Raw genomic sequence first — 22073 nt, forward strand, 5'->3', positions numbered from 1 at the left:
CCAGGCAGAGAGGTGGATTACCAAACCCGTATTTGTTGAAGCTTACCGGTTAACAAAACACTTAAGGACATCATCGTGTTTACAAACAAATTCTATAAAACGAGGTGACGTCATCCTGTTCAAAAATCATATGATGCTTTCGGTTAGTGAAATTGAAAATAATTTGAATTACATAAATTGTTTCCTTTTTTTTTTTAAATAAAATACTGCACAACTATAAACTGATATTGTTTAACTAGCCATCATGAAACTAAATACTCAACAGCATTAAGATCTCATAATAAACTAATAGAATAGCCAAAAATGCCAATAACCAAGAGGGTCACGCAACATTACCCTTAACTGTTACTAACTATATGCACAAGAAAAGCTCAAGCTAAGGGAGATACATATTTTCCTATTGAATCCTTCCAGCTTTCAATGGAAGCACATATATGGAAGGACTGATATTACATGCACAATGTATACGATATGCAGGCTGTTCTATATTCTTGTTCATTGTATAAAACTCCCCCCACGCATCCTGTAAATTGTGCTATGTGAGAAAGAGAACCAGGAAGAAATAAAATTCAAACTTAGCAGACTTAATAATGGGGACAATGGGTTATCTAATGGCAAAATATACAAAAAAAAAAAAAAACAACAAAATTACTTGTTAGGCAAGAGTCTCACACTAGCATGAATTTATTTTTTTCTCCTATACATATATCTGGAGAGCGAGGGAAAGATAAAAATGGGTGCAAATTTTATTACATTTATTTACACCTATCCTACAAAAAAAAAAAAAACAAAACAAAACAAAACAAAAAAAAACAACCAAACTTAATTGTATCCTTCAACTTCAGTAAAAGCTCATGAATAGTTGCAAACACAGTTAAAACCCTCTCATCAAGTAAAGAGTACTTTACTTAGTCCAGGATAACAATCCTAGAACTGTTCCTGTTCCCCACACCAATTTAGACGAAAGCTGCTAATTTTATCCAAAACTGAGGTATTTTCCTTATTCTGTTCTGAATATCCTTTCACTCATCTGCACAAAAAACAAACAAGCAAGTAAAATCTTCCAGAGACCAAATAAGAACATTTTAAACAGATTCCTGGTCTGTGAGATGATTTGAAAACATTAAACTAAAAAAAACCTAAAAATTAATTTCCCTAAAAGGAAATTAACTCCATTTGTAAATTGCCACACAAGCTGTAAGATACAATATATGGAGAAGAGGAAAAAAGCATACACTTGTCATTTTTGATGCTGAAAACTTGGAACATTTTATTTCAGTATATTAATTAAAAATGTCTAGAGTCAATGTCAGCATCTGCACAAGAAAAGCAATTGTGGCAAGTAAAATAAAATAACCTAAGTATTTCAAATGTTAACCAACATGAAATGCCATCCTTGTTGTATGATTATCAGGAACAATGGAAAGCTATGAGCTTTGCTTACTCTCTTCCACTAAATATAACGACACTCAAATCTATATTTAGAGTCATTTTAAAACATTTTGTCTGAAAACATAGTTTGTTATAATTTCAAATGTTATTTGAAGATGGCAGTGGTATTGAGTTACACCATTTACTCCTATTTATGCCTATGAATTTTTTTGATTTTTGGCTTTTTGTAGATTTTAGAAGTAGCTGTAGTTAGCTCACACTTTAGCAAAGTAGTTTACACATTTACGCAACCCTAATACCCCAATTCATATCTAACTTTCTAAATTCCCTTATCTTGTTTACACTTCTCTCAAGGTAGGCCTTCTTTCTGTTTAAGAACATTTGCACCGTGGCTTGAATAACAAGATACATCATGGTCAAAGCATCCTTTGAAATCCCAGAACTTTGGAGGAGCTCCAAGGACTGGATGTGCTGTGATGAAGAGGAAGATGAGGCAGAGGGGGTGTTAGAGACCCCTAACTCAATTTCCAGAGGGGTGTGCCAAGGGGCAGAACTGGGATGATCTGGGGGGCAGATCGATCTGGGATTGGATGGACTAACACCTTAAATTGTGGAACCCCCCTGGACATGGAGGGGGACGTCTCTGTACCCCCATGATGGTTGAAGGCCTTCTATTGAAACTGCTCTCTACCTTTTCTCTACTATTAATTGCCTGGTAAGTTTTTGGCTCCTGATCTTAGGTAACACTATTAATATAAAAACTTTAGTAAAACAGAGCAAGTCTCAGATCTTTGTATTCTCTACACAGTTCTGAAAAGCTCTAAAGCAACACAAAATTCAGCCTTCTTTCCCACATCCCAGGGAGTTCTCTCAGTGGTTATTGAAACAGTCCTTACGCTCCTGACTTCCATGACAGTAACTCTCAAACTTATGTAGTATCTGTGGGAGTTCTCCTTAACATGAAGCATAAATTATGCTTTGGGACAGACCTACAGGGCAAGGCATATCAGCAAGTCCCCTGGACACAGGGAAACAGTCACCCTGATGACTGAATTTTGGTACAAAGAGATGGATGGTGGCAGGGGCAATGTACTTAAACACTTCTGTAAACATTTGTGCTCTTCATTTGGTTGCTGTCAACAATACTTAACTGCATTTTATCTTATATCAATGGAAATGGCTAAACAGCAGTTCCTTTTTCAAAAGTGAAAGTACTGAGGTGTTTGTGGAACATGCTGATCCTTAAATGATCTTCCAGAATGTCCACAGAGGAGTATGCCCCAGACAAACATTACTGGCCAGCCTGAATGCTTTTATTCCACTCAGTTTGTCAGAGAAAGAAAAACCCTCGAAGTGGCCAGGAATAAACAAGAGTTGTCACATAGTATGAACCTTGCTTCTTGATTCCTCAGAGAGCTTGTAATACCACCATACTTATCTAATCCTGCAGTCACAAGGACCAAAGGATCCTTTCCTTGCAAGTTCACAAATATAATCCATAAAAATCTTGGCCTGACTAAGACCTCACTTACAGTGGACACACTCGTTTTCTGTTTAAACCAGACACTAAATTTACCTAAGTTGCAGTGTCTGTTCCACACAAAACTACATGTTTGTCAAGCTGGGACTGGATTCCAAATGACTGTTATTTTTGAGATTGAACTCTCCTTGTTATAAACTTCTGCAACATAGTCAAGTTTTGCCCCAGTCATCATTTTCACACACAAAGATAGTTCACTTTTTTTTTTCTGAGCTTACAGCTGTTCTTGTTGGATAATCATATTAAATTCAGGGATAATTTCACATTAAGAACCAACAGCAAATACAGCTAAGTTTCTAGAGATCAAAATTCTATTACCTCCAAGTATACTGCATGATTACAAAAAGCCATTAGACATTTAATACAAAATTTGTCCCAGTGCAGCTACACTCACAGGAAGCAGCACTATGGAAAATTTGCAGTGCTGTTTGGTGCCATTAGAGCCAGAAAAAAAAAATCATTCAAATAACTGAACTAGTGAAAGCATTAAACATACCCTTGACTGTCACTAATATAATGTGGTCAGCACCAACATTCTTCCAAGAAGGTGTGTGTGATTCTAAAATGGTAATATTTTGGATAACAAAAATGAATCCTCTCCTTACCCCTGAGGCATCTGACAGGAGCAGCACATATAGAAGGCTTGAATGACAGCACTTAGCCTGTTTGCTGTCATGGAGATAACATCCTGGCAATCAGCACAAGCTTCCTGCTTCCCAGCAACATCATATGCTTTTAACTCGACAGCATCAGTGGATAGGTCTTTTCTTCCCTCAGTTCCTGCAGTGGCAAAGGAAGGCGCAGGAGCAGCATCCTGGTGATCTGATCCTTTTTGCTTCAGTAAAATAGAAGTAATGTTGGCAGAGTTCCTTTTGTTTTTCATAAGCTCCGTAGCTATAAGAACAAGCCATTCATCTAGAGAATGCCAGAGCAGTTCCAGTGGCTGTAATAAACACATGACAAAACAGACAGAAAAGGAACACGTTGACATTAGATAATAATAATGTGATAATGCTGTTTGGGCAAGTAGGTACAAGGCACATTTTAAAGCTTTAGGTGATCCTTTAGAGGTCATGTTAGAGGTAAGTCGAATACTCATAAAAAATTCTGTACTTGTAGCCAAAGAGCACAAAGAAAATTTCATATAGAAGGAAAATAATCAAGAAGCAGATGGAAGAAAGATAAAGTAATTTAGAAAGAACTATAGAATCGAACTACATAACAGAGTTTGGCCTCACAGTTGTTACACAGCATGCTACTGCCTGACCGCTGCAGTCAAGCAGAGAAACAATAATACACAGGTTGAGTTGCCAGAGTAAGAGAGTTCTTTTTTAAAGACCTGGACAAAGAAGCTCCCTCTACCAAGAAGATGGAGCGAACTCCAGACAACACCACAGAGATTCAAACCAATGCACGTATCTAATAGGAATGTGCTTTACGTAGAGTGTGAGATCATACAGCTCTTTTTGATAGTATCCCAGATGTCTCAGAGTAAGGGTCACTAACATCTAGCTTTATGAAACAACTATCATCAGAATCACAAATCAATTTTTAAAGCTGTACATTTTAACAAAGGCACTCTTTATTCACTACACCCTGCCCAAAACTAATAACATGAAAACCTGGTACAATTCCATCACTGCACATTTGTTCCTAGGTGTATGGAGGAGAAGAAGGCCTGAGCATAATAAAAGGCCACAAGGGGTGTAAGGGCTTGTTTTGCAAGCCTACATCTAGTGAGTACTCAAACAGCATTCAAAGAAGTGGGTGGAGAACTGTATCAGTTTCTTATGCTCTGGAAAGTACTCAGCACCTTACATGGGACATGAACCATAGACTGATGGTTTATGTCAGAAACCTGTATCAAAAGTGAAGTTACCTGCAACATTTATATCCACAACTGAATTCTAAGATCAGCAGCAAACTCCAATTTCAAGCTACTGACTTCTAAAATTTTCAATACAGATCTCAAATTTAAAATCTTGAAGTTCCATGTTGACTTCTTTAACACAGATTTAACACCCATTTTGTAGCAACAATCTCTGCGGTTTCCTTAATAGTCCATACTAACCAGTTAGACTATCTATATTCAAGAAAATGCAAATAAAACAAAAACTAGAAAAGGAATTCTGTGTCACTAACCTGCACGTCACACATGCAAGAACTGGTACCAAAGAAGAGATACAACTGTCAGGTCTTCAAGTAGCTTGCAAACCATTGCAATAATCTAAACATATAGTGGGTTTTTTTCCCTCCTCCCAAAAGGCAAAAGAGACAAATACAACCATGTTTTCAAGGAAAGAACAAAAAAGGAAAAGGAAAGGCAGGAATAAGAGAGAACTGGAAGTCACCCAACTCACTCAGCACTATGTGTGATCTCCCACTTCCCAGTCACTGTAAAATTCAGGAAAGAACAGACTAACAGCCACAACTGTTGATTACCTTAGCATTGCCAGACCTGTGTGCCCAAACAAGTTCTCATCAGCAGTTTTATATTTTTGAGTTTGAAATTGAAATCAATCTTTTAAATATCATGGAGGCAACAGTGGCCCTAATGAGGGTTTTAACACTTCTAAATAAATAAATTATAATAATTGCAATAATAACTTCTAAATCATCCTGAAACGTTAGCTAATGCAACAGTAGTATACATTTTGCTTATTTATTAAAAACGTAGGTGTGGTTTTCACACACTTAAGAATTATTGATATTTTCTGGGACAACTGTGGCAGTTGTGTAATATAAGTTTACTGCACAAGACTTAACTCCACATTAAATTGAGAAACAATTCTTTCAGCATACAAAGTAGTTTGGGCACACAGACGAGTGATTCTGTTGAAATACCATTTCCTTTGCAAATTGCAATTGAATGGTTTTGTTTGTTTCATAGTGAGTTCTGAAATTATGTGGAATTGAAAAGCCATGTTTACCATGTGAACCATCAGATCTTGTTGGTAACTATTTTTTCCTTTTCTCTCTCTCTCTCTCTTCTCCTGCTGCCTGCACCATGTGACCATTTTTCTTTCCCCTCTCTACTTCCCTCTTTCTTTACTCTTTCAATCTATTTTCTTCATTTACTTTTTTTTCTTCTCTCGTGGGTAACTTAAAACCAATGAATTGTGTTTTACTAAAGCTAGTATACTGATTGCTTCTAGTGGGTGTTTCTTGTGGAATGGGTCTTTGTGCTGAATGTTTTAGTGAAATGCTTTTTCTTGGTTGTATTTTACTCTTGTATAAACCTTTTGTCAAAATATCTTATTTTCCTCACTAAATTAAAAAGAATTTCTCTTAGAGAAGAGTGTGTGACTCTTTCTCCGGACGCTAATTAGAGGTTATAACGAACCAAAAGGCTTTTAAAAAGTCTTAAATAAAAATGTAACTGCTCTGGGCAGCTTATAGCTTAAATCCAGAGTGCAACATAAAAAAACATAAAAAAACCAGACACTTTTAGAAATTAAACAACTAAACAGCAAGCACCTAAAGCATGTGTTTGAAAACAGCTACAAATCAATAACCTTGCAAGGGTAGTAGTAAGCTGATATGTTTCAAAGCACGTAATAATAAAGACTTCATGGTCACAGTGAAAACAACACACAGATCAAGATTTCAATTGTTTCCATTTGTCTTGTGAAGCTGGATAAAACCGAATGATCAGAACTCGCAGTGAATCTCCAACTATCGTTCTGAAATTACATGAATATAGTCTACTATATTAATATTACCACATTTAGAGATTACTACACTCTTAAATAGAAATAAAAACAAAGTTTATGAAAATCAGCTGAGCAACTAAGCTTTCAACATCTAATAAACAACCTATTAAATAAGAAATAAACAGAGATCATAAGATGAGATGTGCATCAGAGGTTAAATTAATGTAGTGGGCAAAAAATAATAAAAGAGAAGAAAAGAGGTAGGTTTAACTTAAGAAGGGATAGGGACATCAACCAAACTTACTTCCTGTTCATGAGATGTCTGATTAATGAATGCATGCTTTGTGAAATTCATCTCTTTAACGTCTATCTTCCTAACAACATCATATACTTTTCTGACCTTGAACACCTGACTTCTTGGAGTTTTATTTCCATTGTAGCCCATGTCATTTCCATTACTGGGAGAGGATGGGCCAATGCGAAAGACATGGCAAAATATCCTCACGATCCTTAAGAGACTCTTCATTTGAGCTTCATAATTACTTGACAAGCTGGGGGAAAAAAATGGAATGTTAAGTTTGTTCTCCTAGATGGAACAATTTAGTATATTAACGAGTAAGCAATCTAATGGTAGGGTCTGATACACATGCTGGAAAAAACCCCTAAGCTTTAAACCCTAGTGAATTTTAACTTCTATTTCCTGCACCAGCCCCAAAAGTCAAATATAAGCACTATAATTTTACTAACATGTACACACAATTTTAACTAGTAGTTAAAACAGCAAATTCCAGATCTTGCAAAACACTTCATTTGTTTTTACACACACGTACACTTCTTATGAACCGCCAGCAGGAAATTCAACTTACTACAGTAAGGATCTCAGCGTATGAAACAAGTTGGGATATCCAGATGACAATGGTTTTCAATTTAGAAAAGAGAGCATCCAATGGTAAAAGCATAGCGACTAATCAGATATGCTGCCACAGCCCATCCTCATCAGCTGTTATTCTAAATGCCCCTTAACTACCTCAATCCACCAAGGGATCACGATGGTAAAGACGCTACTATTTCTACTCAAGAAAAACATTCACCTAAAAGACACTAAACAGAAGCACCAGTATGTTATTTATCTATCCAATAAACACACTAAAAGTTTTATGCCTGCAAGAAATTAATTATTTTTCTATCAAAAATCTACTAATTTATAAATATTACAGAAGTGAGTATATACTCAAATCTATCCTTGAAGTACTTACAACTTAAAAGCATGCTTTCTAACCATAAAATCAGTAAACACCAGAAAACTGACATCTTAGAGGATGCTGTAAGCCTCTGATGCAATTAACCTGTTAATTCACAAACCCAAAACGTAACTAGTTGTAACATTTATCATGACCTATTTACCCTATGTCATCGGTAAAGCAAGAGACTTGTTTTCAGCACTACATTTTAATGACTGACAGTGAAGTTGTTAATTTTAAAAAGCAATATACTAAGAATTTTACTAAACTAACAAAATATGACTTTGTTGTCACAATCTACACTTTAACCAGCAAAGTTTTCAGTAAATCAGTATAAGAAAGGAACACAAAGAGTAAGGAGTGCAGCGGTGGGAATGTTAAGTTTCTAACCAGGTAAAGAAAATCCTCTGACTAGCGACCTGTAATTGAATTACCAGCAGCTCTGGTCACAGCCACAAATTAGCATTTATGAAACCTCTGCTTATATACCAAAAGAATCTGTGAATACAAGAATCTAACTCAAGAAGATAACTTAAAAAGGAAAAAAAAAAAAACCCAACTAATGTTTCAGTTGCACTCTATCATCTCTCAGCAGCAGTGTTTTCCTAGTGAAATTTCCACTTAAGTCTGGTCTCCAGGAAAAGGACCCACATATATACAAAAACCTTAAAGTGTTTTAATAGCTTAGTGAAGCTTTTACTGGAATGTTTGTAAACATTCAGCTAGGCCTAACCTGCACCAGCAAGACCCAATCATGTCACACTTCAATTATTTCTTGGAAAGAGGAAATATACAATGAAGGTAATTCTAACTGAACACAGGGTCCTTGCTGGTACTCAGGGCAGAAGTCCTCAAGCAGAAGCTTAGTGGTATCCCTGGCTACTTGCTAGAAGCATTACAAAAAACAAACTTTAGACACTTTTGAACTAAATAAAGACAAATCCAAAAGCAATGGACTGCAGGTTAGAATCCAGGAAACAAACAGTGATGAGACTAGTTCAGCCATGCAAAAATATCATTATTGGAGGTTTTCAGGTACAGAGTACATTTTCCATACTTTTGTCAGAAGAAGGAGAAGAGGAAAGAGGCCCAAGCTCAGAGTACCTATATTCACCAAGTACCACCTTAATCCTCATTCTGTATAACAAAGCAACTGAGAAATACTTTCTTAAAGTAGAAATTCACTGCTTCTGACAGGAAACAGAACTGGAGAGAACAGAGACACAGCTTTTTTGAAACTGTGTCTTGGAATTATTTTCTTTTTGTATTACAATTCTGTTGTGACATTACAAAGTACCAAAGAGAAGTGGGCCAGTAAAAGTCCACAGGACACTCTACAGGCATCTCTAGAAATGACTTCTCATCCAATGCAATGCAACACTTCCACCTTGTCTTCAGCCATCGCTAGGCCACCTGCATGCAGCAATACAGGAACACACAGTAGCTCAAACTGAGAGACAGTATAGGCACATAGATACTGTTTCTACAGCCATACTAAGGGAGCTCAATAGAGAGGAGCACTAACAGTAATAAATCAAATCTAGACAACAATTAGTTTACCTCTGAAGACACCAACAGAAACAAATACTGCCTCATATGATCTAACCCATTTACCACAACTTCTGACAATGTACCTATAGAGAACAAGTTTGAAGCCCTTTCCTGCATAATGGTTTTACTCTTTGTGGGAGATCTATTGGCTCTAAGGAAGTCTGCAGACAAAAAGGAATATGTTACAAGTTAAGCTGATACACACTGAAGCTCAACAACGGCTGAAGTCCTTCAAAATGTCATCTCTGCAGAAACAAAATGTCATTAATATGTCTATGCACTTTAATCCCAAACATTTAAAGGGTTTAAGACTTTTGCACTAATTCATCAAAGCGAACACCTATCAGAATAAGACTCAGCTAATGGTGTAATGAACTTCCTAGCATCATTTAGGAGTTCTGACCTGCTATCTACAAGCTCCATCCAAATGTAACATGACTCATGGGGAAGAAAAGGCACTTAGAAGTAAGAATATATTATTTATTCTCCATCTAACTGATGGGCTTCTCACGCCCCCTGGCCCCAGTGAAAAAGAAACTTTCAGTCATATTCCCCTACAACCTACGCTGACAGGCTCCTCTGGTTACAGAACACTCTTAAACCTCTTTCTAAGAAGTCATCCAGAACACGTTAGTAAGGAACTTCCACTCATGCTTTCAGACTCGAACTCTTTCAGTAAAGATTCTCTTAGTTTCTAGTAAAGCATTTAGGTTAGATCAAAATCTGTTAGCTTTTGAAAACAGTAAAATGTTACTGGTGATTCAACAAATTACAGATCAGGTGTTTCCCTCAAACAGATGCCAAAATAACTAGGATAGCATTCTAGATAAATATGCTTACCTATTTTATGTGTCTCCCCAAGTAACCGCTGCTTGTGCTGCTGAGACAGGACACTGGTAGATTAAATTTTTGGCTTCATTTATATTAGTAGCCATGGAAGGCAATCAAAACTAGCAAACATGAGAAAGTGTCTGAAGTAACAAAACTCTCTTCAAGCATACTAAGAAAGCATGCAGAAAATTAAAAATATGGAAGGGAAAAAAAGGGGGGGGGAATTATTTGATATTTAATCTAAAAACCTTCCCTGCCTAGAGTTGACACAGCCAAACCAGTCAAACAAAAAAATACATTTCTCTGCAACTCAAGCTTCTAGGTGCCAGCAGCTATACAAGGATATCAACTTACTTTCTTGGAGCCTTTGTGAAGACAGTGATCTAAACAGGCACTTCCCTATAAATCAGATTTGAGGTCCATCTACTCCAGATAGGTTAGCACCAGATAGGCTAGATTATTAAAACCACTAAGTGGCACTAAATACCAAGTAGTTTATCAACCTAGTTTTGATCTTCTCGCACTTACCTAAGCAGTTTGTGACCATTTGTTGTAGCAACTTCAGCAAGACTTGTTAGGATTTTAAGATACTGGCTTTCGCTCTGCTGAGATAAGTGTTCCAGAACTTGGCGCAACTGAAGGATTAAAACAAAAGGAACTACATAGCATCAAGGAGCATCAGATCAACAATAATTTATCAATTATTTAGAACATTATCACCCATGCACTAATATCTAGCAATAATAATGTATATTGTCCAACCTATCTAATCTAACCTCAGTTAACATTTCATTATGATTTACAAAGATTACTGAAAAGGTATACATTCTAGTGTCAATGCATGTACTGCAGGATATTTAACATTAGAGAATCTACCAACGCTGAATGCTTAGTCATGTATTATTAATTCATAAGAACAACTTATGACATTTAAACTGTGAGTCCTGACTTCAACATATACCCAGTCTCCTCATGTCATCACTTTCAGAGAATATGAACTGGTCATCATTCAAGACTTTGAGCAGAACAGCTCAGACTTGGCCACAGAAAACCATTTTCAAAATACAATTACGTTTTGGCAGTGACACAATACTATACCACATATTATCTAATTAGAGCATGGTGATAGCAACATTGAGGTCCGTGTGTTCAATGCTCATATGGGCCATTCACTTAAGAGCTGGACTCTATGATCCTTGTGGGTCCCTTCCAACCCAGAATAGTCTGTGAAATTTGTGAAATCTGTGAACGTTTTGCATATCCTCTCATTAAGATATTGTTTTTGCAAACACCTCCACCATTACTCAGATAGATGAAAAATCCGTTTTTCTCGCTGTCTTGATTTCTACAATACACAGGTTTTTTGTTCCATTGTTTTAGTTCTTTTACTTTCTCTTTTAATTTAAATAATCTTTATCATTTCCCCATGCATCTAACATACACTTTGAGAATTCTCACCTCTGTCATTTCACTCTGTAAAACTCAACCATGTCTCAGAAAATTAAACATTGTTTCTATATATAAATCCTTAGTCTCGTAGCAGAAGTAATGGAGTTAGAAAGAAAATGAAAACATCAAAAATCTAGCAAGTTAAGTTCAGCGAAGTGGCAGCCAATACCTCACTAAATCTATTCTATTTTTTGTTTTAATTTTCAGCCTGTAAAATTGTTTGCGGTCATTTTTGAACAAATAATGTATTAAAAACCCACAGCTACCTAGATTTGGAAGTGGAAAAAGCACCCCATGCTTCCTTCCCACTACACAAAAAAGAAACAAAATTTTTTCCTTGCTTTAGATTGTACTACCCCACAATAACAAAAAAAAACAAGGTATAGAACCATTAAAAAAGAAAGAGTAGTTTCATCTACAGAAATAATAATCAAATGAAATTTCAGCTGCAATCTTTTACACTCTAATTGTACAAGGCAACTTCATACAGATCATGTATAAATACTCATACTATGAATGTTTAAGTTCATTCTAGATGATTCAAGCCTCAAGACACATCCTAGAATGGATGTCTGCAGATAATGACTAAATAGGCCCCATTACACAAAATAATTGGATCTATAGAATGCTCTACCAGCACCTTTGTATTGAAGCTAGCAACAAGTCTGCTCTTTCAATCGTCTACAACACTTTGCCAAATATGCAAAGTTAGAACACTAACTGAAAACAGAACCTACTTTTAATCCCAAATTCTTGTGTTTAAAATAATGTAAAGACACTTTCCATGGGGAAAGAAAAATACATAGTGATCAACTACTGTGGCACTGACAGTCAATTGCTAGTAGCGTCTTCTAACCACGACACTCATATTAAGCAATCAGACCTCCACAATACAGACAGATCCCTTAGCTATAAAACATGTAATACTGCATTACCATGTTTTCCCGTAGATCTTCATTCTGCGTCATTTGAATTATTGTCTGGAAAAGTCGAGGATGGTACTGTATTAAGACTTCACAAGTCTCTCCATAACCACCCTAAAAAGCAATCGTTCAAAAAATATTTTAATTAAAAGAAACATTTTTTTTTAATGCTGAATGGAGAAATTCTATTCTAAAATAAATTGAACTTCAATAACCAAAGTTAGCTATCACAAACCTTTTGGGAGAAGGTAGAATCAAACTTTTTTCAACATATTGGTTCACATATATCCACTCCCTTTTCTCTGTTTTTTGAAACATTTTCCTACTTACCAAGCCAAAGTTACAGTTGAACAACACTTCACCTAACAATGACCAAAGATCAAAAACAGTGCAATATTTCACTTCTCTTCCCCTTGCTGAAGTGTCTACTTAATTACACCCAGAATCTAGCCCTCCAGAACAAACATTTTCTAAAGATTCATAAGGCATATCTGACTTGTTATAGGAAGAAAGAGGATAAACCCATGAAAGGATTATTTAACTTTAAAATCAATACACAAGTATGATTCCATTTGTGCCTTAGACTAACTTCACACCCTTCTGAGAAAAATGTTTTCTGAAAAGAACAGAACTTGAATTTGTGGTTTATCTGCATCAACTCTTACTTAACACAGCTGCATTTTTAAGCAAACACCTAACACCTGAATACATATCAAATTCTACACTGGAAAGATGACCATATAATGTGTTAAATGCTGCAACTTCAGGGACTCCTTCTCTTTGAATGACAGTTGACAACCTACCTCAGTTATAACAGATTCATTAAACAGATTAATTTGTTTCTGGTACCAAGAAATCAAGTATTAAAAAATAAAACCACCCAGAATCCAAAGAACTAATGGAGTAAAATCTTCAAGATCAAGATAACACCACATTGGCAAGTATATGAACTTCAGTCTTCTAAAAACATGTATCTACTACAAAAAAACAAATCTGTAAGCATAGAATAAAACCCTTGATGTAAAAGGAAAGAAAACATTTTGTTTTCTCCTTTCTTACTTGGCATCACAAACTTGTAAACTACATGATCTTGAAAAGAGCAAGATCATCACTACAAAACAGCGAACACCAGGTGTCACTACTCACACCTAAAAAAAGTTAACAGAACTTTTATGTATAAAGTGGTGCCATAAGGATTGCAAAACTGCAGATTGAAGCAGAAATTGAAAACACTAATCACAAAAAATAAGAATAGTACCAATAACTACACATTGGTATAGAATCATAGAATTGTTTAGGTTGCAAAATACCCATAAAGATCAAGTCCAGCCATCAACCTAGCACCACCAACATGTGCCAGTAAGCCATGTCTTCAAGGGCCATATCTACACATTTTTTGAACACTTTCAGGGATGGTAACTCCACCACTTCCCTGGGCAGTCTTCTCCAATACTTTACAAACCTTTCCTTGAAGAAATTTTTCCTAATATCTAATCTAAACCTGCCCTGCCATATACTGTCTTACAGGTCTGTGGCTGCAGAAAGCCTCAAAACTGACTAGACTTCATATGCTTTTATGGTAATGGTAAGTCATTTTGCCATAATAATGAGAAAAAAAAATCTGAGCTTCACAATCAAGTCAGCTGTGAAACAGAATAGTGATCAGGCACTTCCAAATGACCAGAGCTAAGGACTTACTAGGATTTCTTATATCCAAAAAGAAATGCTATAAGTAACTAACTTGATCAAGGCCTTCCACAGATAGTCTATGATATAAATCTTCCAGCGTTAAACATTCCAAAAATGTCCCACTGGTACCGGAGACAGCATTCTAGCATATACACACAACTACTTCAATTGCAAGTCTTAGGCATATAAGCAATCTTCAGAAATTAAATAACTTGAGCTTGAAATAATCTGAAAATACAGAAAAAAAACCAGAAAACTTCAGCTTTATCCTGACAAACTAATAACATACATCAAGTTAGTACGATGTCCACTAAGTCCAGTGATTTTTTCAGCCTTCAGTTCAGTATTCTAGTCTGCTGATTACTAGCAAAGGTTCAAAAGGTTCCCTTTATTTGTGTTATTGACAGATTGATCTTCAACTGATTCTACAGAAAAACGTGCAAGTGTCCACAAATCAAGAAAAAACACTTTAGCAGGTAGTACAAACAGTATTTGGTATCACACAAGAAAGACTGAGTTCTGCAGTTGAAAATGCTGGGTTAGCTGAAAATGCATAAGATTTTTGTTCCTTGCCCAGATATAGTCATACCTTTGAAAAGCAGTAGTCTGCATCATGTAAGTTGTGTTTGTTTTTATTAGTAATATCTCTTCAAGAGAAATGAAAATCTATTAGTTGAAATTAAAAAAAAAAAAAAAATTAGTCCTTTCTGCTTGCTTTTATCTCTTGCTTGTAAACATTTAAGCACCTAAATAGTCTGTTAGCATTATACCAAGGACTCCCAAACTTTCTAGCCAAGTGGAGTTCAGTAAACTCTTTCTCATTAGGTCAATTCTTGCATTAGACTTATGCAAAGGGTACAAATTAGGAACCTGCCTGCAAGATCAATTTAGTGACAGAAAAAATGGTTTTTGCATTTGTTTTCCCAAAGGACAGTTGTCTTTCAGAGGCCTTAAAAACTGAAATGGTAACACTGATCAGGTGACACCTTAGTAAGTCATAGAAGTTCACAGAAAAAGAGTGTTGTTAACTTCACACCTGCACACAGAGATCCAGTGGAGTCACACCATTCTTGTCTGGTAAATATTTGGCTCCTCTCATCAAAAGAATTTGTGCAGTGTCTCTCTGACCATGGCTATTCAAAAGAAGAGAACACAGTTAATACAGCATTTATGCCCCATTATTAGTCATAAATCTGCACCTAACAAACAAAACCAACATAAGCTAGAAGAAAACAAATAGTTATGAAACTGAGCAGAACACAGGATGGAAAATAATGCCTCAGATTCATCTACTGCCTGTCAAGGTCACTGCAAAAGAACAGTGCAAAATTAGGTAAGGGCCATTTATCAAGCCAGTCACCCTCTTCATTCAGAAATGATTCATCTTAGTCTAGCCTCATAAATATCTATGAGCTGCATTTCCTGCAAAAAGAGAGCTCTTCCTCAATTCATACTCTAACTTACTTGACAGAGAAAGTTCTCTTCACTGAGTTCTTTGCTCACTTCTACCAGATTTGGGGAAAAATAATCTAATTGTGCTATAACCATCAAAAAACATTAGTAACACTTTTTTATTGATAAAAAAAATCTTTTTTTTTTTTTTTGCATAAGAATTCAATATATCACTCTAGTGGCTCTGATTTCTTTTAGCCAATACCTGTAAATATTTTGCCTGGCTTTTAAACATGTTGAGTTTTACTTTTGCATTCAAAGTCTGTTTCACAGTCTCACTCATCTATTTATAGGTTGTATAAGACACTTAGTTTCCTTGAGTCGAGAATTTCACAGACAACTATTCCAACATGCCACCATTGACTAGAAAATAAGACCAAATATTATTTATATCTCTCAACACTTTCCCAAATCCTTTCTTGCGATGAAAATGAGAAATTGGGTAGCAATGATCAGATGTTTACTTCATTAAAAACACATTGAAAGACTAGCTGACTATTGCCTTCACCAGTATTCGGTGTACATACTGCCCAAATGTAACACAGAAGCATCTAAGGGGTGAAATGAAAAACTGATACAAAACACACAGCAATTAAGGTTACAGATGCAAGTTTTTTCAGTGAAGTTTTATATCTCAAGCTAGTTTGCAGTACACTCTTTACACATCCTGGAACACACTGAGGCTGCCTACACTATCAGTTCAGAAAGGGCACAAGAAAAGTGACAATCAACAGCTGAGGAACAAGAGGTAGCTTCACTGATCTCTCAAAAGCTCCCAGATGAGTTATTATTCCCGTCCTTCCAGCCCAGGATACCAACAGGTTAACCTAAAGTACCAGACTTTGTTCCAGTGCAAATAAACATTCAGAGTCAGAAAGGAGCTAAGACTAATGACCTACTGGCACCATCTTCACTGTAATTCTCTATGCTAAGTGCACAACCCAACGTCTTGACAAAATAGGTGTTTCAGACTCAAAAACTTTGAGTACTGATATCCTTTCTCCAGCTATCACCAGCCACTGCTACCACATCTTCACGTCCTGCTCTATCATCAGGGGTCTATAACCTTTCTTCCAAGGTTCACTGTAGTACACATCCTGTTCATTGTACCCTGCCAGCTGCTCCAACTGCTAACTTCTAAAAGAACATCACTGCTGTACTTTCAACACATTCCCTTCTTACCAAAAACCTTTAAGCTGAGGCAAGCTGGCTACTTCTTTTAAAGCAGGTGCCAATACCAGGCCCTAAACCAAGCACCAAGGATAACAGCTATTTATTTTCTCCTTCTCAACTGCCAAGTATCAACATACACTATCTCCAGAGACCACAGCTCCTAGAAGATAACTCTTGGCAGGCCAGCAGGTCAGTCCATTTCTCCTTTTGTTTTTATTAACATTTAATCTTAAACGGACTATTTAACCTGTATCCAAAGCACAGGGATTATAAAAATTGTAAATGTTCTACGAAACAGCGGAAATGTTCTCATAAGAACAGAAGGTCATTTATCATATGTGATTAGTTTTGAAATTAAACTAAACTGTGAATAAAACAGAACCGATCAAAGCAACAATATAATTTTAATTCAACATTGTAACTCTAAGGCATATATGCCCATTTTGTGTACACTGTAATACCATAATGTATATTAAAGCATAGACAAACTTGCCTTGTAAAGACTGTGGTTTTAGTGTACTCAAAATAACCTAAGTTGGTACAACTCATTTTTCAGAAAATAGTTCAGCAGTCATTGATTTATAACTCATGCTAGAACATGCACAGCTGTGTGTTTAACATGTCTGTTAGAAAGAGGTATATAAGCCTGCAGTACTAAGATAAGTAGATAAGACACCAAATTACATTCAAACATGAGGCAAGATTAAATAAAAGTTAGCTTTCATGTTTTTTAAATTTTGTGCCTTCTAACCATTGTTATTGCAAAACAGGAAAAAAATTATTTCACCTTTAGCACAGTATTCAAAAGTTAAGAACATACAACCTGCAAGCAAAATAAAGCGGAGTTGCCCCGGAAACATTTGGCCTGTTTATATCTGCACCGCTGTCTAGCAAACACTGCACCGTCTAGAAGAGAAGAAAATACCAGCATTAGGAAAAGAGCAATGGAAAAGCCTATTGGCTTCCAAATATTTAATACCATGTATGTTATTTACGCTGAAGGATTTAATTTTCCATAATGAACCTCAAGACCAAAATTCCTAAACATGAAATGGAAAATCATGGCTATCACGAGCTCATAAAGCTTCCTTTGAACTTCCTACTTTAATAACAATATCTTTTATTGAATTTCAGCTAATACCAAAGATTCCTGGATCTACAAGCTATTTAAAAATAAAAATGAGACTTTTTAGAGAAGTAAACCATTTACAGCCTTATCACTAGCTGAAGTTTCAAACTCAAACTAGGCTAGAAGAAATACGTAAGCAAATTCTAAAACACGAAAACACTGAGCAGACTCTCAAACATACTTTTGTTATATTCCAGTCACATAAATTAGGTAAGTCTATAGATAACAGTTTCTCAGAATTTGGTCTTCCGAAATCAAGTGCTAACAATGACAACAGAAAGGATCTGGGTAGAATGATTTTTTTTTTTTTTTTTAAGTAAATAGTTCTGGAGACAACCTGTACAACTCTACATGGCTCTAATGCAGTTCAAGTAAAGCATCCAGAACTGTACTCTGTATATAAATAGTCAGCCCTAATGCAAGGCCAGGTGTAAAAATTATTCACACATATCAATAATAGAAGAGTTTATTTGAACTTGTGTACTTCAAATGTTAAATATTTCACTGACACAACTCTTCGTTCATTTTTCACAGTACTTTACGATCATTTTAGACCTCAAAAGCATATAATAGGTGGCACAACTATGAATTAAACACATTCCAAAAAGTAAGGAAGAACATTTTCAAACGTTTAACATTACATAAAAACTTACTATCGACAAGCCAATAATAGTAGTACAGAATAGCTGAACAGTAAGTCACCTAAACTCCCATAAACCCTGAGATCCATCATCTCCACAAGAATAAGTAAGTTGTTCCCATGGAAGTCTATGTAGCTGACACTAAGACAAACAACAGCATTCTTCACCCTTCTAACCATTATCATGTGCATTACTAGTCTGAAGCTTATAAAAAAAAAAAAACCACAACAACTTTGAGGCATTACCAAGTTCTTAAAAAATCCATTGTGCTCATACAATTTAGAAACTTACTGTCTTGTGTCCATTTTGACAAGCTACATGAAGGGCTGTTTGTCCCATTGCATCTTCAACATCTACATTACTGACATGTTGAACAAGATCATGAAGCAATTCTGTTCGTCCATTGACAGCCAACCAATGAATCTAAGTACAAAATTATGATATACATGTTTTCTTTAGCAATGATACAAGTATTTCATAAATATGATTTTAAACCTGACTGTATTATTGTCAACACTTTCACAAAGAGAAGTTTTGAAGAATACTATCACATGCTTAGGCATTTTGATCACATCATTTGATCTTTGAAGGTACTGGACACGCAGCAATTTTGTTTTACAAGTAAGATGGCAAACACTTAAAAAATGAGCATCTTCAAACTCTTCATGCCTTTTAAGAACATCATGATAATCAGTAGCACTTACTGCAGTCAGGCCTTCGTTATTACAAATGTTGACATCTGCACTGTATTCCAGCAGCTTGCTCATACATTTCTTCTGGCTATAAGAAAAAGAATACATTAAAACCCAGCCAGGGAAAAACACTTACAAAGACTAAATACCTTCTTAGAGCTCTGCTCACTCTAATTCATCAATGTGCAAAGCATAGCAGTTAAGTTTCAGTTTATAAGGAGTACAGTACTATGCATGTCAAGAAGAGAAGTGGACCGTCACGGCAGAGACTCCTACAGTGCAAGAGTAGCATAGAGCAGCACAGGACTAAAACCACAGTTGTTTTTGTGGAAAGTCCACAAGTACTTAACCACTACTTTAACAGCTTCAGCTCTGCATGAGCTACACTTTCAAGACAAGAAGTCAGAGTTTAGCTAAGAGAAGTCCATGAAGTTCACCACCATCTGCACACTTCAGTGAACACGTTTACAGTGCACCACTAAACCATTACTTAATGAGACAGTCATTGTAACACTATGCAAATCTTTGGCAGTGCAATTACTGTCTTAATGAAAGTAGAGGTATGTTTTCCTAATTCATGTTTTGTTTGGTCTTTTAACATTCTTTAATGCTTTAAGTGCTTTACCCTTAAGAATTCTTACTTTTCCTTTTTATTTGGTACCTCTCACACCTTTCTTATACCTCATTTCCACATAACTGTCTCCTGTGTGTATTTCTGCATTTCATCAGGTACCACTTGGCTGCTTCTTTCTTCTCCTACAAATTGTCTTCCCACATACCTAGAAGCCACTAAACACTCTCTCCTCCTCATTTGAAGTACCAGCTGTGATACAATTCAGTTATTGTAACACATATATGCTTTAAAAAGAAAGGCAACATTACAGCTGCATGTTCTCACATACTACAGTTCAAGAAATAGGATCTTAAAAAGGTACGTGCTCACTGGTTTGGATGGGTTTTTTTCACCCTCTCCTAATATCGTGCAAGCCAACTTTATATTCCTTTCCTTGCAGTAAAACTTTCCTTGGAGACACTATCCGAGAAAAATCTGAAGTCTCTGAACCCTTCCAAGACCTCCAAAATCTTTTCTTCTCAGCTAACTGGAAGGAGAACACGTCCCTCGTTCGATCACTGTTGTAAGAATGATTATGCCCCTGCTTAACAGAAAACACTAAAATGTCTAGCATTGAAATTGGTATTTCAGACATGACTTGCCATTTATAAAAAAATATTTTCTGAATACTCAAAGTATGGATTTAAACCTCCATCTTCTCTACAAGTGTATCATCCCTATTTTCCGAAGTGAAAACCAAAGTATTTTGTTTGAACCACGCAAAAATATTACAGAACCTGCCAGCTTCAGTGCATTATGCATAAAATCTTTTAAGAGTTTTAAAAGCTTTTTTCTTACCCATTCCTTGCTGCTAAATGGAGAGGAGTACATCCTGAAATGTCCTGATAGTTTGGATTTGCTCCTTTTTTTAATAATAGAACAAGGCATTCAACTGATCCACAGCTAAGAACAAAATAAGAAAGGGAAAAACTGTAACAAGGATATTTACAAACCAAATCTGTATTGACATAAATACAACAGCAATACCATGTACAGATTACACTCAGTAGAAGATCTTAACATAAAATTGTTTTACACCCTCATAGTTCAAGTTACACAAAGCTAAAGGAAAGTCACTTAAATGGAGTGAGAACTGTTAATTACAATCAATTGTAATTAATAGACACTAGCCTTCTACGTGATTTTAATGGCTTTAAAAACCAACAGTGAATCTTTAAGACTAGTAACTGTAACTATAAACTGTTTTAAAAGTTTTGCTTACCATTTTCTCTCACATCCCTCATCTTTAATCAATTAATATTTTCTCTTAAATAACAATTCCAGTATTTTGGGTTTTGTTACACTTCAGGGTCTGGAAGTTACATCTAAAAGTTTAAATATCTAAAATTCATACAATTATTTCTTTGCTATTAACGTTGAACCTGTAACTCCCTTTTACTTTTCGTAATATGACAGCTCTTCAGGATAACCAAGGCCACCAAGAAGACAGAAACTCTGCATTATATGTTTATTTGGCTCTTGAATTCTACAAGAGGAAGAGCTGACTGAAAAAATAAGCATATTTTTCTATACGTCACAACCAGTTTATCCATTGTTACAAATCTTCCCAATGTCAGAACTGCAACACAACAGAAAGAAACCAAAGACTACTTGTAAAATATGTTGCAAAACCAGCAGCTTGATGATGGCTTTGTGACCCAACAACTAGTCAACATAAAAGACAATCCAGAAATTAAGTGTAACACCATTTCTTGTGTTTTAGAATCAATAAACACAGTATATTTTCAAATACACTTCTAAGGTGTATGCTAAAAATTTGCTTGCATTTTTAAGTACTTCCTTAAGTAAATTTTATATAAGCAACATGTAATTCTGAAATTAAATGTTTGGGAAACAGATATTTCTAAAACAGTCTGCTTAGGAAGCTGGAATTTCTACCTTTATTGTGACCAAATACCACCTATTTATACACAATACTACTATTATTTCTTTTATTTTTGCTTTTTTTTTTCAACAATTTAAATGTAAGAATTTTCAGGATATTTAAAAGGGGATCCAAATATAGAGCATTTGTTCATTAGTTTAAAGTTTAGTTTCATGAAAGGCCAAGTCAAAAACTATCTGGTTCATTTCTACTTAGGCT

The 22073-nt window shown here is 35.7% G+C and overlaps 1 protein-coding gene across 10 annotated transcripts in view; it reads right to left on the reverse strand.

Moving 5' to 3' along the window:
- HACE1 (HECT domain and ankyrin repeat containing E3 ubiquitin protein ligase 1) overlaps positions 1-22073 on the reverse strand; it is an 83775-nt gene that overhangs the window by 22694 nt on the left and 39008 nt on the right. For 7 of the 10 annotated variants that reach the window (XM_039379803.1, XM_027731563.2, XM_027731546.2 and 4 more), the window contains 10 exons: positions 20768-20872; positions 19369-19444; positions 18956-19087; positions 17718-17800; positions 15306-15402; positions 12593-12694; positions 10737-10843; positions 6890-7136; positions 3538-3875; positions 47-115 (listed from right to left, as the gene is read on the reverse strand). In XM_039379803.1, the coding sequence (XP_039235737.1) occupies positions 47-115; positions 3538-3875; positions 6890-7136; positions 10737-10843; positions 12593-12694; positions 15306-15402; positions 17718-17800; positions 18956-19087; positions 19369-19444; positions 20768-20872 (1356 nt within the window). The remainder of the gene's footprint in view (positions 1-46; positions 116-3537; positions 3876-6889; positions 7137-10736; positions 10844-12592; positions 12695-15305; positions 15403-17717; positions 17801-18955; positions 19088-19368; positions 19445-20767; positions 20873-22073) is intronic. The other 3 variants (XM_027731576.2, XM_027731596.2, XM_027731603.2) reach the window with 1 other exon arrangement.

Source organism: Pipra filicauda, unplaced genomic scaffold (genome assembly GCF_003945595.2).
Source record: "Pipra filicauda isolate LSUMZ 115617 unplaced genomic scaffold, ASM394559v2 scaffold176_size3548034_pilon, whole genome shotgun sequence".
In the NCBI taxonomy this organism is placed as follows: domain Eukaryota; kingdom Metazoa; phylum Chordata; class Aves; order Passeriformes; family Pipridae; genus Pipra; species Pipra filicauda.